The sequence below is a fragment of the Xiphophorus maculatus genome, chromosome 19, assembly GCF_002775205.1.
Source record: "Xiphophorus maculatus strain JP 163 A chromosome 19, X_maculatus-5.0-male, whole genome shotgun sequence".
In the NCBI taxonomy this organism is placed as follows: Eukaryota; Metazoa; Chordata; class Actinopteri; order Cyprinodontiformes; family Poeciliidae; genus Xiphophorus; species Xiphophorus maculatus.
Window position 1 is genome coordinate 23,177,178 of NC_036461.1, and position 21,279 is coordinate 23,198,456.

At 40.7% G+C, this 21,279-nt stretch overlaps 1 protein-coding gene and 2 long non-coding RNA genes across 3 annotated transcripts; all 3 read right to left on the reverse strand.

Moving 5' to 3' along the window:
- Positions 1-2,749: 2,749 nt before the first annotated feature.
- LOC111612129 lies at positions 2,750-3,632 on the reverse strand. Its single transcript, XR_002754419.1, has 4 exons — positions 3,544-3,632; positions 3,324-3,441; positions 3,026-3,090; positions 2,750-2,917 (listed from the first exon to the last, which is right to left on the reverse strand). It is a non-coding gene; the product is annotated as an uncharacterized LOC111612129 (long non-coding RNA).
- A 7,754-nt stretch (positions 3,633-11,386) lies between these two features.
- LOC111612208 (MAP/microtubule affinity-regulating kinase 3-like) lies at positions 11,387-15,559 on the reverse strand. Its single transcript, XM_023352644.1, has 2 exons — positions 15,469-15,559; positions 11,387-11,748 (listed from the first exon to the last, which is right to left on the reverse strand). The coding sequence occupies exon 2, from the start codon at positions 11,673-11,675 to the stop codon at positions 11,403-11,405; it is 273 nt and encodes a 90-aa protein (XP_023208412.1). The 5' UTR covers positions 11,676-11,748; positions 15,469-15,559; the 3' UTR covers positions 11,387-11,402.
- A 2,320-nt stretch (positions 15,560-17,879) lies between these two features.
- Positions 17,880-18,806, reverse strand: LOC111612209. Its single transcript, XR_002754473.1, has 4 exons — positions 18,718-18,806; positions 18,498-18,615; positions 18,201-18,265; positions 17,880-18,093 (listed from the first exon to the last, which is right to left on the reverse strand). It is a non-coding gene; the product is annotated as an uncharacterized LOC111612209 (long non-coding RNA).
- Between the last annotated feature and the right edge of the window lie 2,473 nt (positions 18,807-21,279).

Below are 21,279 nucleotides of genomic sequence, written 5' to 3' on the forward strand. Positions count from 1 at the left end.
AAATTCAGATGCTTTGACTCGCCAGTAAGCACTTTGCTCTCCTCCCACAGAGCCTCCTTCCACTTTTTTGCCAGGTGACTGTTGAGGAGTTTGTCCATGGACAAACAGCAAATAGGAGCTTTGTTGGGGGTTTTTCTACGGCAAAATTAATAACGAATCAAAAGTTATTCAGTTCTTTTTGCTTCATTTGAACAATATGCACAATTTGATTAATCGTTTTTTTCCCATTGTGAAACCAAATTTTTTTTTAGCTAAGGCTAGGCTAACAGACATTAAGGGTGTGAGAAGCTTCTTACCACAAGAAGGATCGATCAGCGATTAGTGCGTCGGTAAGCGCATCATTCAAGAGCGCATTACTACGCGGCTGGCGTGCAGCGCCAGCAAACAGCGAGGTGTGAACGGAAGGAAAACATGATGTCTACCAGGTGAGGGCAAGTACACCAAGTACACCTCGCTGCAGCAAACAGAAAGGGGCGGGACGGACCACTGTCAGTCTCATACCTTATATGGAAATGGGACTATTTCATTCCGGAAATGAAGGGGGCGCTAGTGACACTATTTCCTGTACCGACCTTGTTATAATAATTATACTAATAATAACGTATTTTATTTGCCAACGCCTTTTAAAACACCCAAGAAGACTTTCAACATTAAAAATACAAATTAAATAGTAAAGAAATGGCTACAAAACGTGATATGTCACGCGGTGTGTCTGTCACGTGGTAAGTCACTTTTTTATTTTCAAATCATTATTAAATCTTTATTTAAAATTATATTAGTAACAAACAATCTAGAATAAGCAACAATAAGGAACATTATGGAGATGTATTTATCTATCCTTACACCCAATCTATCTCAAACAAAAGTAATAAAACATGAATCAAATCAATATTTGGAGACAAATGTACATTACATTAAGAGCACATTTATCCATCCATTAATTATCATGAATTATTCCTATAGTTGGGTCATGAGGGCTGCTGACCCTGGACATATCGCCTATTCATGTTATTAGTTGAAAATGGTCTCAAAACAACAACATTGTTGGTTTTTACACATGGGATAGTTTATCGTCTGACAATACATTCAAAGTGTTTAATCAGTTTTTGTTTTGTTGTGTTTTTTCTTCAGGCGGTGCTGCATCTGTGGGTCATGATTGTTCTTCTAACTTACACACCGGAAATGCACGGCAGCCCTTACGGAAGATAGAAGGCAACCGGAAATTTCTAGATTTTTCTGTGGCCTGCAACGTAAGGAAGCTGCTGGAAAATGGGCCCTGGGACCCAACTCTCCCTGTTTTCCACAACAATGCTACGAACTGAAGGCATTTGCTCGCTTTTCTTGTTGGTTTCTTGGGCTGATGGCCGAGAGCTGCAGTGAGTTTTAACATGAATACAGAGTGGTTATACTGTGTTGGTTTTGTTGTCCACGTTAAACTTTCCTTCCGCTGTACTCTTAAGAGATTGTATGCAACACTATGTAAAAAACAAAGGAGTTTAATAAATATGCAAGAGGAGAAAACGTTGCGTTATTTCTTGGTGGTCCCTAAATTCACCCAAACCAATCGTTCTGGTTGCAGTGCTTTTGCAAAAGCATTCAGTCATTTTCACATTTTGTCTTGTTACAAATCTTTTTTTTTTTTTTTTTGCATTTTACTGGAATTTTATGTAACAGATAAATGCAAAGCAGCACTTAAATGTGAAGTGGACGTATGAAAATGTCAGCGTTTCAGACGGTTGGGAAACAAATACATCATCATCAAATGTTAACTGTTAGGTTTATCGTTTAGGAAAACTGGGAAAAAAAGACTAAAAATCAAAAAGATTCATGTACTGCATGGCTTTATGGCTTTTCTTTTTGTTTCATAACTCGGCATGGTGACTTAAAGGTTTGTAGCTTCTGTCTTGGTTCTTTGTTGACCACTGTGTAGCGGTCAACAAAGAACCAGACTTAATCATTTTATGTTTTGTTTTTTTCGGGTGTTTTTTTTCATATTTCTGAGTCGTTGCAAAAATATTTCAGCCAAACTCTTATTGTAATAGATTATTTTGCCGGTAATGTCTGTCTCATGTCTTCATGCCGGGCAGCTGGACGGTGTTGCTGGTGAAAGCCGTCCTGACTGGCGCCGTCTCTCTCTGCTCACTCCTCCTGTTTGTCACTCTGGTTCACAGCAAACTGAAGAAGCAGCAGGCCGTAAAAAAAAAAACCTTCCACAGTCTCGGCTCAAACTGGAGGAAAGGTTTTCATAAGTCAGAGTCAGAGCTGTGAAGCTTCAAAGGCCATCGGTGTTGGCTACTTGGAGTTGACCGACTTGATCCACCAACTGGTTCAGCTTCCAGTTCTTCCAGTTTGTTTCATTGGTTATGAGTCCATGAGGAAAAAGAGCGTTCTCTGGGTAACATTTCTACCCAACCCTTCAGTGAATCAGTTGAAGCTAAGGGTCGAAGGTCAACATCAGGAAACGTCTTCAGTGTGACTGGCTTGTGTTTGTTTTTAAGATGTGAATTGTGTATTTATGTAACTACAAATGAATTCACACTAAAAAAAACATTTCTTTTAAAACCTGTTCTCCAGTTTGTGCTTTGATCAGTTATGAAGTTCTATTAAAAATGTGGGCGTTCCTTTAATATATAACGTTTCCAAAAATGATTATGGTTAAAAATAAAAAGACTCCAGAAATAACAGATTGAAAGAAGAACATTTTATTCAACTCAAGAGATACAGCACTGATGCATTTTGTGTTATGGAGCATTAATAATGAAAACAACAACAATAGAAACAAATCTGCCTTCTAACTATTTATTCTGACGTTTTGTTTTGGCTCTTGAATAATCAGAATCTCGTCTCCAGCCAGGCACCAGAAACCTCGCTGTCCGCTTCTCGAGTCATTGATGTTTTGATTGACAGGAGAGTCGAGCTGAGGAAAACAGAAGAACAAATTTGAGAAACGCCGAGTCCAACGCACGTCAGTAAATGCTGAAACTTTTCTGAGATGTCTCAGCAGCTTCAGTTTCTGCTCACCTACCTGTTACATCCAGAGTAATGGTGCCAGGTGAGGTCCATCTCCCCAGCGGTCGGTCTGCCTCAAACCTGTCACAACGGGGGGGAATTGAATGAGAATTGTTTACTGCACTGTATGTATAAAAGTGTTTCAGCGTTGCTCACTGTAAATAAACTTTTTTGCACGTTAAAATTTGTTTATTTTTTTGCTTATATGATCTAACAGGAAGGAAAATCAAGGTTTCAATTCTTGAATAATTAAGAAAATAATCTCAACTATAGAATGGCTGAAAAGTTAAGGTTGTAAAAAATGTATTTAGTACCAGCAGATGGTGTGTAAACCTGGGGCCACTGGATCGTCTGCCTTTTTTGGCAGGCAGAGTATTTTCGTTTTAGTCCTCAGTCCTCTCTGTCTTCTCTCGCCTGATTGGTCCAGTGATGCTGGCGAATCATCACATGATCAGACACACATTCCTTAATCTCTGTCTAAATCACGGATTATTGGAAGAGACTTTCTGATCAAAGTCATCATCATGTCCTCACCTTTCCCACAAGCTGTTACAACCAGTAGATCAGCAGGTGGAGCAGGTCTTCTTCTGCTTTAATTGTTGGTCAACTCCAGTCATCACATGAGTTCACAGAGAAATGAAATAAAGAGAGAAGATAAAGTGAAGGAGGAAAATATGCATGAACAGCAGACAGCTTCTAACTTTCAGCTCAGCTCTCTGCAGCTATATTTGAAATGATTAGTCATGTTGCGTAGATAGAAATGTTCTTACTTTTTATTTCAACTGGGTTCTCTTATCTTCCTCCACCTGACTGGTGGTGCTGAAGGTGGAGGATTACAGGCGGAGGAGATCCAACCTGGGATGATCAGAGAATCAGAAATCTGAGAAGTCTGAACTTGGGTCGGGTATTTTTTTAATGTCTATTCTTCTTTTGTGATTTTTCTGTGTTGTAACACATGAACATGCTATTGGCCATATAAACTATTTGTTTCATGAGATTAATAGTTTATCTACATAAAACTTTACTCCACATGCTCTCCATTTCCTTTCCTCTGATCCTGTTCTCTAGTGTCTCTCTGAATAGAAGCTCTTAATTAAATCCTTCAATCATAAATTATGTCTATGTTCTCCTTTGTCTTCTAATTTCTTATTGTCCTGATGCTTTAATTTGGTTTCTGATACAACGTATTGTCAGGCAAGCATTCCTTACTTAATGTAAATTTTAACTCTATGTGGTTGAGCACTTTGTAAATTACTAATAACTTCTATTTCTATTTTTATTTAGTAAAGCTGATGGTCCCCACCACCAGCAGGAGGCAAGCAGTATCATGTGAATGTGGAAAAACTTACAAGCAGTGTGAAAAACAAGGGGTCCAGAAGGACAGGAACCACATGGACGACGACGAAAGGATCCAGCGATGAGCAGCTAAAACCTGAAAGATTAAAACCTTGGAGAGTGGATTAGTGGAGGAACAGAATAGAATAATTTACTATATTGGAGAGCACCGCGTGGGGAAGAACCGCTATTTCACCCTGAAACATGGGGAAGATGAGAGGAAGACACAAAGACGAAGAAAACTCCGGTGCAAGGCGCTACCTAAGGCTTCCTGAGTCCTGCCAGAATCCTCAACATCTAAAATGCTACATCTAGCAGCGGGATAAAGAAAAGCCCCGGTGCAAGGCGCTACCTAAGGCTTCCACAGGCTTGCTAGAAATCCATTGGCTTTAATAAAACAAAAAAAAAACAAAAAAAAACAGAGAAATGATGATATGTCCTAATGTGACTTCCCACATAGGTCCTCAGTTTTTACGGATCCCAATCTAATCAGAGTCACTTGAAACGTAGCGATGTCTAAACCACACGTGTCTGGAACTCGCTCTTGCTGTAGTTCCACCAGATGTTGAAGGTGTCGGTTCCTCTTCTATGTCCTTTTCAGTCTCCATCCGGAAACGGAAGTCAGGGGATGACAAAGTTGGATTTTCACGGTGTGTTGATGGTGAAGGACTGAAAACGCGGGGTGACAAAACGGGATCTTCACAGTGCGTCGATGGTGAGGGACTGACGTCAGGGGATGAGAGAAAAAGATCCTCTTGCATCGTCCCTCGTGAGGGACTGAGGACAGGGGATGACAAAACAGGACGTTTACGTGGCATTCTATACGAGGGACTGAGGACAGGGGATGACAGACCGGGATCCCCACACGCTGTCCTTGGTGAGGGACTGAGGATAGGGGATGACAGACCAGGATCCTCACACGACGTCCTTGGTGAGGGACTGAGGACAGGGGATGACAGACCAGGATCCTCACACGCTGTCCTTGGTGAGGGACTGAGGATAGGGGATGACAGACCGGGATCCTCACACGACGTCCTTGGTGAGGGACTGAGGACAGGGGATGACAGACCAGGATCCTCACACGCTGTCCTTGGTGAGGGACTGAGGATAGGGGATAACAAAACAGGAAGTTTATCCGCCATTCTATACGAGGGACTGAGGACGGGGGATGACAGACCAGGATCCCCACACGACGTCCTTGGTGAGGGACTGAGGATAGGGGATAACAGAATAGGATCTTCATGGTCTGTCTTTCGGTATGGAATGAACAGAGGGGTTGACGGAATGGGCTCGTCCTCCCATTCTTTACCATATCTCCATGCCATCCTTCTGCCGATACTTTGAAGGACCTCGTCCCAAATGGGATCTTCATTATACTACTGTGCCGTCTTGGCTGGGAGCTCCTCTTCAGCAACAGTGTCTCTAGTCCTCTTGGCTGGGGGCTCCTCTTCAGCAACACTGTCCCTGGTCCTCTTGGAGGGGAGCACATCTTCAGTTTGATTCTCCCTGGTCTTCTTGGCAGAGGGCTCCTGTCTAGCATCATCACTATTCCTGGCCCTCTTGGCTGGGAGTTTCACTTCAGTAACACTGTCCCTGGTCTTCTTGGCAGGGAGCTCCTTTTCAGCAAGAGTGTCCTTACTCCTCTTGGCTGGGGGCTCCTCTTTAGCAACAGTGTCCCTGGTCCTCTTTCCTGGGGGCTGCTCTTCAGCATCACTGTCCTTTGTCCTCTTTCCGTTTATGCCAGTCACAGATGTCGCATGAGTCACGTCCTCTTTCGAACCTACCCGATCGCTAGGCTTGGATGGTGTGTCATCCTCTTTCGCATCAACCACCTTCTTTGGAATTCTAATGGCGCGGCAAAAAGTCACTAAATTTCTCCAACCTGCCAGAGGTTGTGGCGAGGCACTGATAGGAATGGAGTCCTCTGGACGCGAAATGGGCTCTTCCGGTTTGTCAAAGCTGGAAGGAAGCACTGTACCAGAACTAAGCTTTAATGGTGGGTTGTCCTCCTTCGCAGCATCCACCTTCTGTGTAATGCTCCTGGTGCGGCCAGACGTCAAAGAAGCCCCGTCCTCTTCCAAACCTACCTGATGGTGTTGCGAGGTACCAATAGGTCTGGAGTTCTCTGGACGCAAAATGGGCTCTTCCTGTTTGTCAAGTCCAGACGTGAATTCAAGTGAAGTAGAAGGAGCCGTGTCTTCTTCAGGCTTCTCAGCTACCCCAATGTCTTTTATGTATTTGAAATTTGGGGGAAGAATCTCAAGAATCTCAGAGCGCAGCGACGCAGCAGTGCCACGGTCCACAGCGGAGCTCAGCTGATCAAGCTTCGAATTGAGATGTTTCAATGACTGTTCAAGCACTCCTATGCCCCACAGGAATTTAATGTTTGGTGCAAGGACCTGGACAATCCGAAGTCTGGAATAAAAGTCATCCTGGTCTTCATTATTAGCCTCGTCTTCACTGGAGCTGGTAGTAGAGCTACCGCTGGAGCTAGTAGTAGAGCTACCGCTGGAGCTGATAGTACAGGCATTACCTACCTCATCTTCACTGGAGGTGGTAGTAGAGCTACCGCTATAGCTGATAGCACTGCTACCACTGGAGCTGGTAGCACAGTCCACAGACTGCGGAGGTGAACTACACCTCAACCCCTCTCCGTAGTCTTCAGAAACCATGTCGGTTTCATTTGACCACACCTTACCGTGTTCCTTACCATTGTCTGGAAGTCCCTCCAACTTTGGGGATCCATCTGCTGGAAGCGCCATGGTCTGAGCTGCAAAGGAAAAAACAAAGCAAAAAAAAGCTATAATTCAGGATCTAGACCTTCACAAAAGTCCAAAGCAATGTTTTGAGGGAACTAAAATCCCAACAATACAATAACCCAGGTTTGTGAATGTGTTTGTTGTTCTTGAATATATTTAATTAACAATATTATTGCTATGCCATTGTATTTGATTATACAATAAAGACGGGAATTAAGAGATAAAACAAATATAGCTTATCTTTAGTCACAAAAAAACAGCAAAAAATACAATTTTACATAAAAACCAGAACACACTCTAAAACTCAATGATCAAACATGTATGGAGCATCGCCACTCAGACAAACAAACTTGCAGCTTCATCTTGGTACCAATCAATCATTAAAGACAACAAATCAAATTTAGACTTATTGGCAATTCATCCCTAACCATAAACTATTAAACATTTGGAAACATAAATTAAAGAGCTATACACTGTGTTTAGAATGTCTTAATAGCCACTGAAACACCTGTAATCTTAGACTGTGCCATAAGTGTGAATGAAATAAGACTGCAACAAGTTACTCAGTTTACCTTTATATAACAACCCATCCTCACAAATCTTGATGCTCAGGTACATTTGATCATTCTTAACAATAGCCAGGGATGAGATATGTGATCCATTCATAATTATTACACTTAAATCACTGCTTACACAACTTTAATACTTTAAAAGTATCAAAGTTTAGAAATATATGTTTCCAATTGCATTTGTAAATGACCAAAATGTTAATTGTAGTTAATCAAACTAAATTCCTTTGAGCTCCACAATTTTTCACAATCACAAAGACAGCAAGTCTGACACCCCATCAGTACTACCTTCATACTCCCACATATAGCCAACAGCAGAAATGTAAACCTGTAAAATTAATTCAGTTTAAAGACTGGGGATCTAAATAAACAGGCCGACATAAGTGGCCTTTCCTCCGTTTCCAGGGGCTCCCTCCTACAAAAATAAAACTGTTTATTTGGTTAAGAAATCCATATCCAGTGTTAAAATGGCCATTATATTTTGTCTGGAGATAAGCCAGACAAAATCATTAAAATAATAATCTGCATCCCTTATGTGTGCATGATGCCTCAAAGTCTTATTGTCTATACACGATTCATTGCCTACTAATGTTCTATCATTAACAAACACAAACACACACTTATAATGCTTATTACTGGGGCAACAGTGGTAGGAGTTTGCCCTGCAATGGTCCGCCTCTGTCGTTGTGTCCTTGAGCAAGACACTTCTCCCACCTTTAGCTGGAGTTTATTGCTGGCACGATATAACATCTGTGGCTACAATCCATTAGCTTAATATCATCAGTGTGTGAACGTGTGCATGAATGGAAATTTTATGCAAAGCGTCTTCGAGTGTCCTAATAAACCGCTAGTCTGATGTGATTACCATGGAAACCAAGTATGTTTGTCAGGGCATTTTTCAAAAAAACAAAAGTAAAGGCCAAGAATTGGACAGAAATCTTATTGTTTGTTTGTTTTTTTCAAACCAGCATAACAATTTTTCTCAAACACTAGTGTTCATATCCCAGACATTTATCCACAAATGTCAATAAGCTCACACATAAGTCACAAAACAATTTAAATTAACTCACAAATTTGTTTCACCCCACAAATGCAAGAGACCTATTAAAGCTATATGCTTTAAAGAAGTCGTCAAAATTTCAAAGAATTGGACACCAAAGTCATCAAACCTGATACTCTTAGATTAAATATCATCATTTTTGTTTTTTCAAATCAATTCATGTTTCCTGGCTATGCTAAAAATAATAACAATAATAAAAAACAGATCAACATGTCCGTTTCTTGAAAAAATAATGAAATTAAACAATTAAAGTATAGACTATCATAAAGGTAAATACTATTTTTTGAATGTGTTTTAAAAATAATGTTAAATATTTAACGTATTTCACTTAGCGTATCCATGGAAACTGAGTGTTTATCATGGCATTTTTCAAAAAATAACGGTCAAAAGCTAATGTTAAATATTTAACGTATTTCACTTAGCGTATCCATGGAAACTGAGTGTTTATAATGGCATTTTTCAAAAAATAACGGTCAAAACCCATGCTAATTTTCCAGAAATTTAACATTAATTTAACTGATTTGACTATAATTAAGTAAAATACATATATTTATTAAATCACTACACCACAGTTTAACATTCCTGACATTTCCAGCGAAATCCAGTTAAGAAAAAGCCTCATTAGTTAAGAACGATCTATGCTAGCAAAGAATGCTACTAGTCTTTTTTTTTCTACAGCAGTCAGTATTTCTTTACAACACACACACACACAAAATAAACTAAACAAGTCACTAATGTCTTAGTAATAACTTGCTTTCGTTTATTAAAAAATAAAAGAGCAATTTTAACCTTCCAGCTGGTCTCCCTGTTGGTGCTTCTCCTGGCCAGGAACCGTCTTTCGCAGGTTTCTTATCCACGGGCTTCTTCAGCAAGTGCGTATTTCAGCAAGCGCTTCTTTAACAAGTTTTGCACAGCAGACTTTTCAACAAGCTCAAACCTTCCGAGGCTGTAAAGGCTCCTTCAGGCGTCTCTCTCAAAAGTCCCGTCGCAAAGGGGAAAGAACTCAGAAGGTCAGCGTCATTTATAGGCTTGAGGACGCTAACGTCGTTTCCATGACATTCATTGACGAACGCACGCACTGGTGCGTCAGAGAAATCGGACTACAAATAATGCAGGAAATGCAAGTATCGCGTTGTCTTGTTCATCACTCCGTATGCTGCCACCTACTGGCCAACCAGTCTAAGTTCACAATGACATTTTTAAAACTTACACGACTGATGTGACATAATATTTCTGCTTTCATTATTAACTATGTCAGTTTCGGACCTTCAAATGGGGAAAACTTCTCTCTGTCGTAAAGCATGGTTTGGAAGAAAAATTCAAAATTCAATTCAAAAATACTTTATTGATCCAAAACAGGGGTCACCAACACGGTTCCCATGGGAACCCGGTTGCTAACGTAGTCAGTCGAGAACGGTGGTGACGTCAAAATGCTAAGAGATATATTAATAGTAGCGCCATTCTATAGCGGGCTGCACAGTGGCTCAGTCCGTAAGGTTGTTGCCTTGCAGTCACAAGGTTGTGGGTTCGCTTCCCAGCCTTTCTGCATGGAGTTTGCATGTTCTCCCTGTGCATGCGTGGGTTTCCTCCGGGTACTCCGGTTTCCTCCCACATCCCAAAAACATGACAACAAGGTAAGAGTTCATTGGTCACTCCAAATTCTCCCTAGGTGTGAGTGTGTTCCCCTTAGATAGAAATGGATGAATGGAAAATAAAACTTTTTTAATGATTTATGTTAATCGCCATATAGAGACCTAATAAATTCAGATGCTTTGACTCGCCAGTGAGCGCTTTGCTCTCCTCCCACAGAGCCTCCTTCTCACTTTTTTGCCAGGTGACTGTTGAGGAGTTTGTCCATGGACAAACAGCAAATAGGAGCTTTGTTGGGGGATTTTTTTCTACGGCAAAATTAATAACAACGAATCAAAAGTTATTCAGTTCTTTTTGCTTGATTTGAACAATATGCACAATTTGATGAATCGTTTTTTTCCCGTTGTGAAACCAACTTTTTTTTAGCTAAGGCTAGGCTAACAGTCATTAAGGGTGTGAGAAGCTTCTTACCACAAGAAGGATCGATCAGCGATTAGTGCGTCGTTAAGCGCATCATTCAAGAGCGCATTAGTACGCGCGGCTGGCGTGCAGCGCCAGCAAACAGCGAGGTGTGAACCGGAAGGAAAACATGATGTCTACCAGGTGAGGGAGGGCCCTTTATATACAGACAGCCCCACAACCAATTAAATTCAGGCCCTTGTGTGACGCGTTCAGAGCCCACAGGGCATACTGCCACACAAGTATCCGTTGTCATGTTTATCACTCCTTATGCTGCCACCTACTGGCCAACCAGTCTAAGTTCACAATGACATTTTTGAAACTTTCACTGCTGGTGTGACATTATATTTCTGCTTTCAGTTTCGGACCTTCAAATGGGGAAAACTTCTCTCTGTCGTAAAGCATGGTTTGGAAGAAAAATTCAAATTCAAAATTCAATTCAAAAATACTTTATTGATCCAAAACAGGGGTCACCAACACGGTGCCTGCAGGAACCCGGTTGCCCCAGGGGACAAAAAGGAGACATTTGGAAACTGCTACTTGGATGATTGTACAGCTTAAATACCTCTGAATATAGATTTGATTTTGATTTTTTTTAACTTATCTTTTAAGTCCTTTTGTTCATAGTTTTAAGTCGTTGGCTTTTTTGGAAGCAATGTTCTTGAAAGCGATGGACGACCCGGATATCCTGTTGAAGCGGACGCCGTTCAGGGAGAGACGGGGGAGCTTGCAGACCGCCATCTCCCACCGGACCAGGTTCTCGGCCCGCCCGTCGCCATGGACGCAGAGGAGCAGGAAACTCTCTTGCTGTTCGTAGTCGCAGTTGTTGGCGTCGAGCACCTTGCGGATCTCCCTCATGATGTCGCAGGGCTCCATGGAGCTGGTGGTTCTCATATTCCAAGTGAATCTGAGGGAGCGGGGCTTACCGTCTTTAATTTCCCCTTTCTGATCCCCAGGTACATGGCGACTGTGGGGAGAAAGACACGGAGGAGAGCTTGGCTTAGATTGGCTAAGAAGAAATTAAAATCCTGCTGGGATTGTTTGCAACAAATCTTTCACAGAAGTGACTTTTTGTTTCTTTTAGGGGCGGCAGTGAATGAAACTATAAATTCTAATAAAGCTGAAGTTTTTCTTACTGTGACCTGAGCCGCTCTGAGCTCAGTTTATCTTTATGTCACATTTAGGTTGCAGCACAAAGCTGTGGAGCCTTTAACTAGACAAAATGTAGTCAACAGTCATTACAGCTTTTTTGATTTTTTGCTTGTGAAACCAACTTGTCTTTTATTCCAGTTTAACGGTAAAGTTAAATCTTGTTTTAATAATAATAAAAAACAGTTGTAAATAATCTATTACCATATTTACTCTCTCGTTACTTTTACTACATTTTGTCTGACTTCCAAACTGAGAAAGGGGAAGTAAAAGAAAGTAAAACAGACTGAAGCCATCTCTGAAAAACCCAGAATATCACTGCAACATTAAGATTTGATTCACTGTACATAAATAAATAAAAAAGTTCTTTAACTGTCGATAAGATGTTTGAAACATAAACTAGTGATGGGTCCGGTAACACCGATGCGTCGGCGCATGTGTCAAGCTCATAGACCAAAATCAGCGTCGGTGCGCGTATCGTTTTCAGCAAGTCACGTGACCGATACAGGAACTGTTTCCAAATGACACTGGTGCGCCAAACTGTTTATATATGGAAGCCAATCTGTCAACGGGATGCATTTGCCAAAATAATTCTTGATCTTTTATGGTACAGCGTCAACTATGGAGCCTCAAGGCAAACGAAAGGTTTGGTAGTATGGGGCCATTTTAATCTTACGTCAGAAAATAAGGTATTGGTTCTCACTTCGTAGTTGTTTCATCCGGTTCTTTTCAGTTTCTACTCCATCTATCTGAATCCAAATTCAGCTGAAACCGACTCTTAGTTTACTTTCATATTATGTTCTGCAGGTTAAGTTTTGCATGTTTCTCCTTTGAAATTATACATTTCAAAATTTTATTCTTAAATTACCCTCCATAAATAAAAATCTTTAGGCAAAAAAAAGGGAAATTACTTATTGACTGTATCGAGGAATATGAAATATATTTTGATTTTAACTGAAGATATGACATTATACAATATATAATATACGATGAAATTAAATGACTTAAATCTTATTGTATAGACTAGGTCATCAAATCAGTCTGTGAACTGCGTTGCCTGTAGGGATTTTTAATGTCCAGCAGGTGTCAGTATTCAGTGACACAGTATTGACGCGGTATCAATAAAGTTTTGCTTTGGGTCAAAACGATACATGACGCCTCATTTACCCATCACTAACATAAACATCTTCATACCTGATAATTGGAGATTAAAAACTTATTTCTGATAGGAAATGACAACAGCATCTCAAAAGATAATGTAAGAATTTCAAAGTAACTAAACTATTTATAACATTCCTCAATAATCAATAAAAAAAATATTGACTGACTTTAAAGCAGTCAAACTTTTTTAAATCTATTTTTATTTCTGATTAGCTCTTTCCATGTTTCCTCATGTAGCAGAAGCTCCACGTCTTCTTACTAATTTATAAGATCAAAGGGATTCCTTCAAAACATGTATTTTACATAACAGTATAAAATCTTTTTGTAACTTCAGTATTCTAATGTATATTAGTTTTATTTGAAATAAATCTATTTTGTTTGTCTTTTGTGTCATTTTGATTTGAAACACCAGTAATTATTGGCTTAACATTGAAATCTATTTATTTAGTAAATAACACAAAGAAATTCTGGTCGTTTCTTCTTCTCTGGCTTTACAAACCAGAGAAGAAACAAGCAAAACAAAAAAAAAAAAAACATTTCTACTTTTCATATCCAATTTTCTTTTAAATTACCAAAATTTGACATTTTAAAATAGTTTTTACTAAAAAGCTCCACCGCTTTCTGGGTTTTTCATAGATCATGTAAAGGAATATTTTTGGAGAATCTCAACAGAAACCGGAGACATTTCAGCAGAATGAAAGCAGACTTTGAATCTTCAGCTAGCATGCAGCGTTAGCAGAGCGGCACGTCACACAACCATGCAACCGCAGCAACAAAGCTGCAACAACACACTGCTGCAACTCCTACACACTCAGGGCAAAGCAGCGCGGGCCTGACGCTACATGGGAAGCGGTGTGTGTGTGTGTGTGTGTGTGTGTGTGTGTGTGTGTGTGTGTGTGTGTGTGTGTGTGTGTGTGTGTGTGTGTGTGTGTGTGTGTGTGTGTTGGGGGGCAGCAGGTATAAGCTCACCTTGAGCCCTCAAGTCTCCCGTTTCTCTCAAACTCGGTTGAGACTCTGAGGCGCCGTGAGAAAATTCACACGGGGAGTCAGAGGAGAAGAAAACAACAAAACAGATTGTGGATTGTGCACAACACAAATCATTTCTCATCAATTTCAGTGAATGGAAGAGAAAAGAAAAGAGAAATAAAGTGTGTGACGGAATACGTTAGCGACGGTGTGAGCCACCACCAACACGTCACTGAGCAGTGAGCTCACTGCTGACGTCACTGAGCAGATGAAGCGTTTGCTGCCTCAAGTTAACGTTAGCTTCCAAGTCTCACTTTCTTACAATGTAATGTTATTTAATTGCATTTCACAAATTACTTCAGGAGCATAACGAGGTGCAAAGCGTTTGCTAGCATGAGCTATTTTCACAAAACCCTTCAAAGGTGAACGTTGAACGTGTTTGGAGATTTGAGGACATGAACTAATTCAAGCGACACCGGTTTCCTTGACCGGTGGTTCCGTTTGGCCAGCAAAATAGCCGCTACAAACTCAACCCCTACCTTCTCCGAAGCTTGACTTTTTTGGTTCAAACTAGCTTCAACCAGTCTGCATTTCTACGTCAAATAAATGCTGCTTTTAATCCTGCTGGAAGTGACAGCTACTGCGTTCATGGGCAACGCACGTGGTGTTGTTTTCAACGGAAGTGACGTGAAAAGGCCCAGATGATGATCACCCGGCGACGAAAGACCCCGGATGCTTCTCTTACGTAGTCAGTCGAGAACGCCGGTGACGTCAAAATGCTAAGAGATATATTAATAGTAGCGCCATTCTATAGCGGGCTGCACAGTGGCTCAGTCCGTAAGGTTGTTGCCTTGCAGTCGGAAGGTTGTGGGTTCACTTCCCAGAACTACTGCAGGAGTTTGCATGTTCTCCCTGTGCATGTGTGGGTTTCCTCCGGGTTTCCTCCCACATTCCAAAAACATGACAACAAGGTAAGAAATTGGTCACTCCAAATTGTCCCTAGGTGTGAGTGTGTTCCCCTTAGATAGAAATGGATGAATGGAATACAAAAAATTTTTTGAAATATTTTTTTTAGGATTGTACATTTATGTTAATCGCCATATAGAGACCTAATAAATTCAGATGCTTTGACTCGCCAGTAAGCACTTTGCTCTCCTCCCACAGAGCCTCCTTCCCACTTTTTTGCCAGGTGACTGTTGAGGAGTTTGTCCATGGACAAACAGCAAATAGGAGCTTTGTTGGGGGTTTTTCTACGGCAAAATTAATAACGAATCAAAAGTTATTCAGTTCTTTTTGCTTCATTTGAACAATATGCACAATTTGATTAATCGTTTTTTTCCCATTGTGAAACCAAATTTTTTTTTAGCTAAGGCTAGGCTAACAGACATTAAGGGTGTGAGAAGCTTCTTACCACAAGAAGGATCGATCAGCGATTAGTGCGTCGTTAAGCGCATCATTCAAGAGCGCATTACTACGCGGCTGGCGTGCAGCGCCAGCAAACAGCGAGGTGTGAACCGGAAGGAAAACATGATGTCTACCAGGTGAGGGCAAGTACACCCAAGTACACCTCGCTGCAGCAAACAGAAAGGGGCGGGGACGGACCACTGTCAGTCTCATACCTTATATGGAAATGGGACTATTTCATTCCGGAAATGAAGGGGGCGCTAGTGACACTATTTCCTGTACCGACCTTGTTATAATAATTATACTAATAATAACGTATTTTATTTGCCAACGCCTTTTAAAACACCCAAGAAGACTTTCAACATTAAAAATACAAATTAAATAGTAAAGAAATGGCTACAAAACGTGATATGTCACGCGGTGTGTCTGTCACGTGGTAAGTCACTTTTTTATTTTCAAATCATTATTAAATCTTTATTTAAAATTATATTAGTAACAAACAATCTAGAATAAGCAACAATAAGGAAACATTATGGAGATGTATTTATCTATCCTTACACCCAATCTATCTCAAACAAAAGTAATAAAACATGAATCAAATCAATATTTTGGAGACAAATGTACATTACATTAAGAGCACATTTATCCATCCATTAATTATCATGAATTATCCCTATAGTTGGGTCATGAGGGCTGCTGACCCTGGACATATCGCCTATTCATATTATTAGTTGAAAATGGTCTCAAAACAACAACATTGTTGGTTTTTACCACATGGGATAGTTTATCGTCTGACAATACATTCAAAGTGTTTAATCAGTTTTTGTTTTGTTGTGTTTTTTCTTCAGGCGGTGCTGCATCTGTGGGTCATGATTGTTCTTCTAACTTACACACCGGAAATGCACGGCAGCCCTGACGGAAGATAGAAGGCAACCGGAAATTTCTAGATTTTTCTGTGGCCTGCAACGTAAGGAAGCTGCTGGAAAATGGGCCCTGGGACCCGACTCTCCCTGTTTTGCACACACAATGCTACGAACTGAAGGCATTTGCTCGCTTTTCTTGTTGGTTTCTTGGGCTGATGGCCGAGAGCTGCAGTGAGTTTTAACATGAATACAGAGTGGTTATACTGTGTTGGTTTTGTTGTCCACGTTAAACTTTCCTTCCGCTGTACTCTTAAGAGATTGTATGCAACACTATGTAAAAACAAAGGATTTTAATAAATATGCAAGAGGAGAAAACGTTGCGTTATTTCTTGGTGGTCCCTAAATTCACCCAAACCAATCGTTCTGGTTGCAGTGCTTTTGCAAAAGCATTCAGTCATTTTCACATTTTGTCTTGTTACAAATCTTTTTTTTTTTTTTTTTTGCATTTTACTGGAATTTTATGTAACAGATAAATGCAAAGCAGCACTTAAATGTGAAGTGGACGTATGAAAATGTCAGCGTTTCAGACGGTTGGGAAACAAATACATCATCATCAAATGTTAACTGTTAGGTTTATCGTTTAGGAAAACTGGGAAAAAAAGACTAAAATCAAAAAGATTCATGTACTGCATGGCTTTATGGCTTTTCTTTTTGTTTCATAACTCGGCATGGTGACTTAAAGGTTTGTAGCTTCTGTCTTGGTTCTTTGTTGACCACTGTGTAGCGGTCAACAAAGAACCAGACTTAATCATTTTATGTTTTGTTTTTTTCGGGTGTTTTTTTTCATATTTCTGAGTCGTTGCAAAAATATTTCAGCCAAACTCTTATTGTAATAGATTATTTTGCCGGTAATGTCTGTCTCATGTCTTCATGCCGGGCAGCTGGACGGTGTTGCTGGTGAAAGCCGTCCTGACTGGCGCCGTCTCTCTCTGCTCACTCCTCCTGTTTGTCACTCTGGTTCACAGCAACTGAAGAAGCAGCAGGCCGTAAAAAAAAAACCTTCCACAGTCTCGGCTCAAACTGGAGGAAAGGTTTTCATAAGTCAGAGTCAGAGCTGTGAAGCTTCAAAGGCCATCGGTGTTGGCTACTTGGAGTTGACCGACTTGATCCACCAACTGGTTCAGCTTCCAGTTCTTCCAGTTTGTTTCATTGGTTATGAGTCCATGAGGAAAAAGAGCGTTCTCTGGGTAACATTTCTACCCAACCCTTCAGTGAATCAGTTGAAGCTAAGGGTCGAAGGTCAACATCAGGAAACGTCTTCAGTGTGACTGGCTTGTGTTTGTTTTTAAGATGTGAATTGTGTATTTATGTAACTACAAATGAATTCACACTAAAAAAACATTTCTTTTAAACCTGTTCTCCAGTTTGTGCTTTGATCAGTTATGAAGTTCTATTAAAAATGTGGGCGTTCCTTTAATATATAACGTTTCCAAAAATGATTATGGTTAAAAATAAAAAGACTCCAGAAATAACAGATTGAAAGAAGAACATTTTATTCAACTCAAGAGATACAGCACTGATGCATTTTGTGTTATGGAGCATTAATAATGAAAACAACAACAAATAGAAAACAAATCTGCCTTCTAACTATTTATTCTGACGTTTTGTTTTGGCTCTTGAATAATCAGAATCTCGTCTCCAGCCAGGCACCAGAAACCTCGCTGTCCGCTTCTCGAGTCATTGATGTTTTGATTGACAGGAGAGTCGAGCTGAGGAAACAGAAGAACAAATTTGAGAAACGCCGAGTCCAACGCACGTCAGTAAATGCTGAAACTTTTCTGAGATGTCTCAGCAGCTTCAGTTTCTGCTCACCTACCTGTTACATCCAGAGTAATGGTGCCAGGTGAGGTCCATCTCCCCAGCGGTCGGTCTGCCTCAAACCTGTCACAACGGGGGGGAATTGAATGAGAATTGTTTACTGCACTGTATGTATAAAAGTGTTTCAGCGTTGCTCACTGTAAATAAACTTTTTGCACGTTAAAATTTGTTTATTTTTTTGCTTATATGATCTAACAGGAAGGAAAATCAAGGTTTCAATTCTTGAATAATTAAGAAAATAATCTCAACTATAGAATGGCTGAAAAGTTAAGGTTGTAAAAAATGTATTTAGTACCAGCAGATGGTGTGTAAACCTGGGGCCACTGGATCGTCTGCCTTTTTTGGCAGGCAGAGTATTTTCGTTTTAGTCCTCAGTCCTCTCTGTCTTCTCTCGCCTGATTGGTCCAGTGATGCTGGCGAATCATCACATGATCAGACACACATTCCTTAATCTCTGTCTAAATCACGGATTATTGGAAGAGACTTTCTGATCAAAGTCATCATCATGTCCTCACCTTTCCCACAAGCTGTTACAACCAGTAGATCAGCAGGTGGAGCAGGTCTTCTTCTGCTTTAATTGTTGGTCAACTCCAGTCATCACATGAGTTCACAGAGAAATGAAATAAAGAGAGAAGATAAAGTGAAGGAGGAAAATATGCATGAACAGCAGACAGCTTCTAACTTTCAGCTCAGCTCTCTGCAGCTATATTTGAAATGATTAGTCATGTTGCGTAGATAGAAATGTTCTTACTTTTTATTTCAACTGGGTTCTCTTATCTTCCTCCACCTGACTGGTGGTGCTGAAGGCGGAGGATTCCAGGCGGAGGAGATCCAACCTGGGACGATCAGACATTATTGATCTGCAGAATCTGAATCTAACAGATGACTGAATCAGACTTTCTGATCAAGTCATAATCATGACCTCACCATTTATAAAATCTACTAGAACCAGTAGATCAGCAGGTCCTCTGCTCTATTCCTGATCCTCCTTCCATCAACACAAGCTCTGCTGTTATGAAAGGACTCAGTAAAAAAACACACACACACAAAACAAAAGTGTCAGTGAGGAGAAAGTACAGCAGGAAATAGGAAATAGATTTGAATATTGACCTCGACGTTCTGTGTGTTGAACATTTTTTGTTGTGTAAAAGTAAATGTTCTTACTTTTTTTGTCAACTGGGTTCTCTTATCTTCCTCCACCTGACTGGTGGTGTTGAAGGTGGAGGATTACAGGCGGCGCTGGTCTTCTGCTTTAATTGTTGGTCAACTCATGTCATGTGACATGAGTTGATGTAGAAATGAAATCCAGAGAAAAGACAACAGGGTTAACAAATAGAATATATGTGGACAGAAGGAAGAACAATTTTGAAATTTGAGCTCAATTTCATCCATATTTAAAATGAAAATAAGTTTTCTTACTTTTTTTGTCAACTGGGTTCTCTTATCTTCCTCCACCTGACTGGTGGTGCTGAAGGTGGAGGATTACAGGCGGAGGAGATCCAACCTGGGATGATCAGAGAATCAGAAATCTGAGAAGTCTGAACTTGGGTCGGGTATTTTTTTAATGTCTATTCTTCTTTTGTGATTTTTCTGTGTTGTAACACATGAACATGCTATTGGCCATATAAACTATTTGTTTCATGAGATTAATAGTTTATCTACATAAAACTTTACTCCACATGCTCTCCATTTCCTTTCCTCTGATCCTGTTCTCTAGTGTCTCTCTGAATAGAAGCTCTTAATTAAATCCTTCAATCATAAATTATGTCTATGTTCTCCTTTGTCTTCTAATTTCTTATTGTCCTGATGCTTTAATTTGGTTTCTGATACAACGTATTGTCAGGCAAGCATTCCTTACTTAATGTAAATTTTAACTCTATGTGGTTGAGCACTTTGTAAATTACTAATAACTTCTATTTCTATTTTTATTTAGTAAAGCTGATGGTCCCCACCACCAGCAGGAGGCAAGCAGTATCATGTGAATGTGGAAAAACTTACAAGCAGTGTGAAAAACAAGGGGTCCAGAAGGACAGGAACCACATGGACGACGACGAAAGGATCCAGCGATGAGCAGCTAAAACCTGAAAGATTAAAACCTTGGAGAGTGGATTAGTGGAGGAACAGAATAGAATAATTTACTATATTGGAGAGCACCGCGTGGGGAAGAACCGCTATTTCACCCTGAAACATGGGGAAGATGAGAGGAAGACACAAAGACGAAGAAAACTCCGGTGCAAGGCGCTACCTAAGGCTTCCTGAGTCCTGCCAGAATCCTCAACATCTAAAATGCTACATCTAGCAGCGGGATAAAGAAAAGCCCCGGTGCAAGGCGCTACCTAAGGCTTCCACAGGCTTGCTAGAAATCCATTGGCTTTAATAAAACAAAAAAAAACAGAGAAATGATGATATGTCCTAATGTGACTTCCCACATAGGTCCTCAGTTTTTACGGATCCCAATCTAATCAGAGTCACTTGAAACGTAGCGATGTCTAAACCACACGTGTCTGGAACTCGCTCTTGCTGTAGTTCCACCAGATGTTGAAGGTGTCGGTTCCTCTTCTATGTCCTTTTCAGTCTCCATCCGGAAACGGAAGTCAGGGGATGACAAAGTTGGATTTTCACGGTGTGTTGATGGTGAAGGACTGAAAACGCGGGGTGACAAAACGGGATCTTCACAGTGCGTCGATGGTGAGGGACTGACGTCAGGGGATGAGAGAAAAAGATCCTCTTGCATCGTCCCTCGTGAGGGACTGAGGACAGGGGATGACAAAACAGGACGTTTACGTGGCATTCTATACGAGGGACTGAGGACAGGGGATGACAGACCGGGATCCCCACACGCTGTCCTTGGTGAGGGACTGAGGATAGGGGATGACAGACCAGGATCCTCACACGACGTCCTTGGTGAGGGACTGAGGACAGGGGATGACAGACCAGGATCCTCACACGCTGTCCTTGGTGAGGGACTGAGGATAGGGGATAACAAAACAGGAAGTTTATCCGCCATTCTATACGAGGGACTGAGGACGGGGGATGACAGACCAGGATCCCCACACGACGTCCTTGGTGAGGGACTG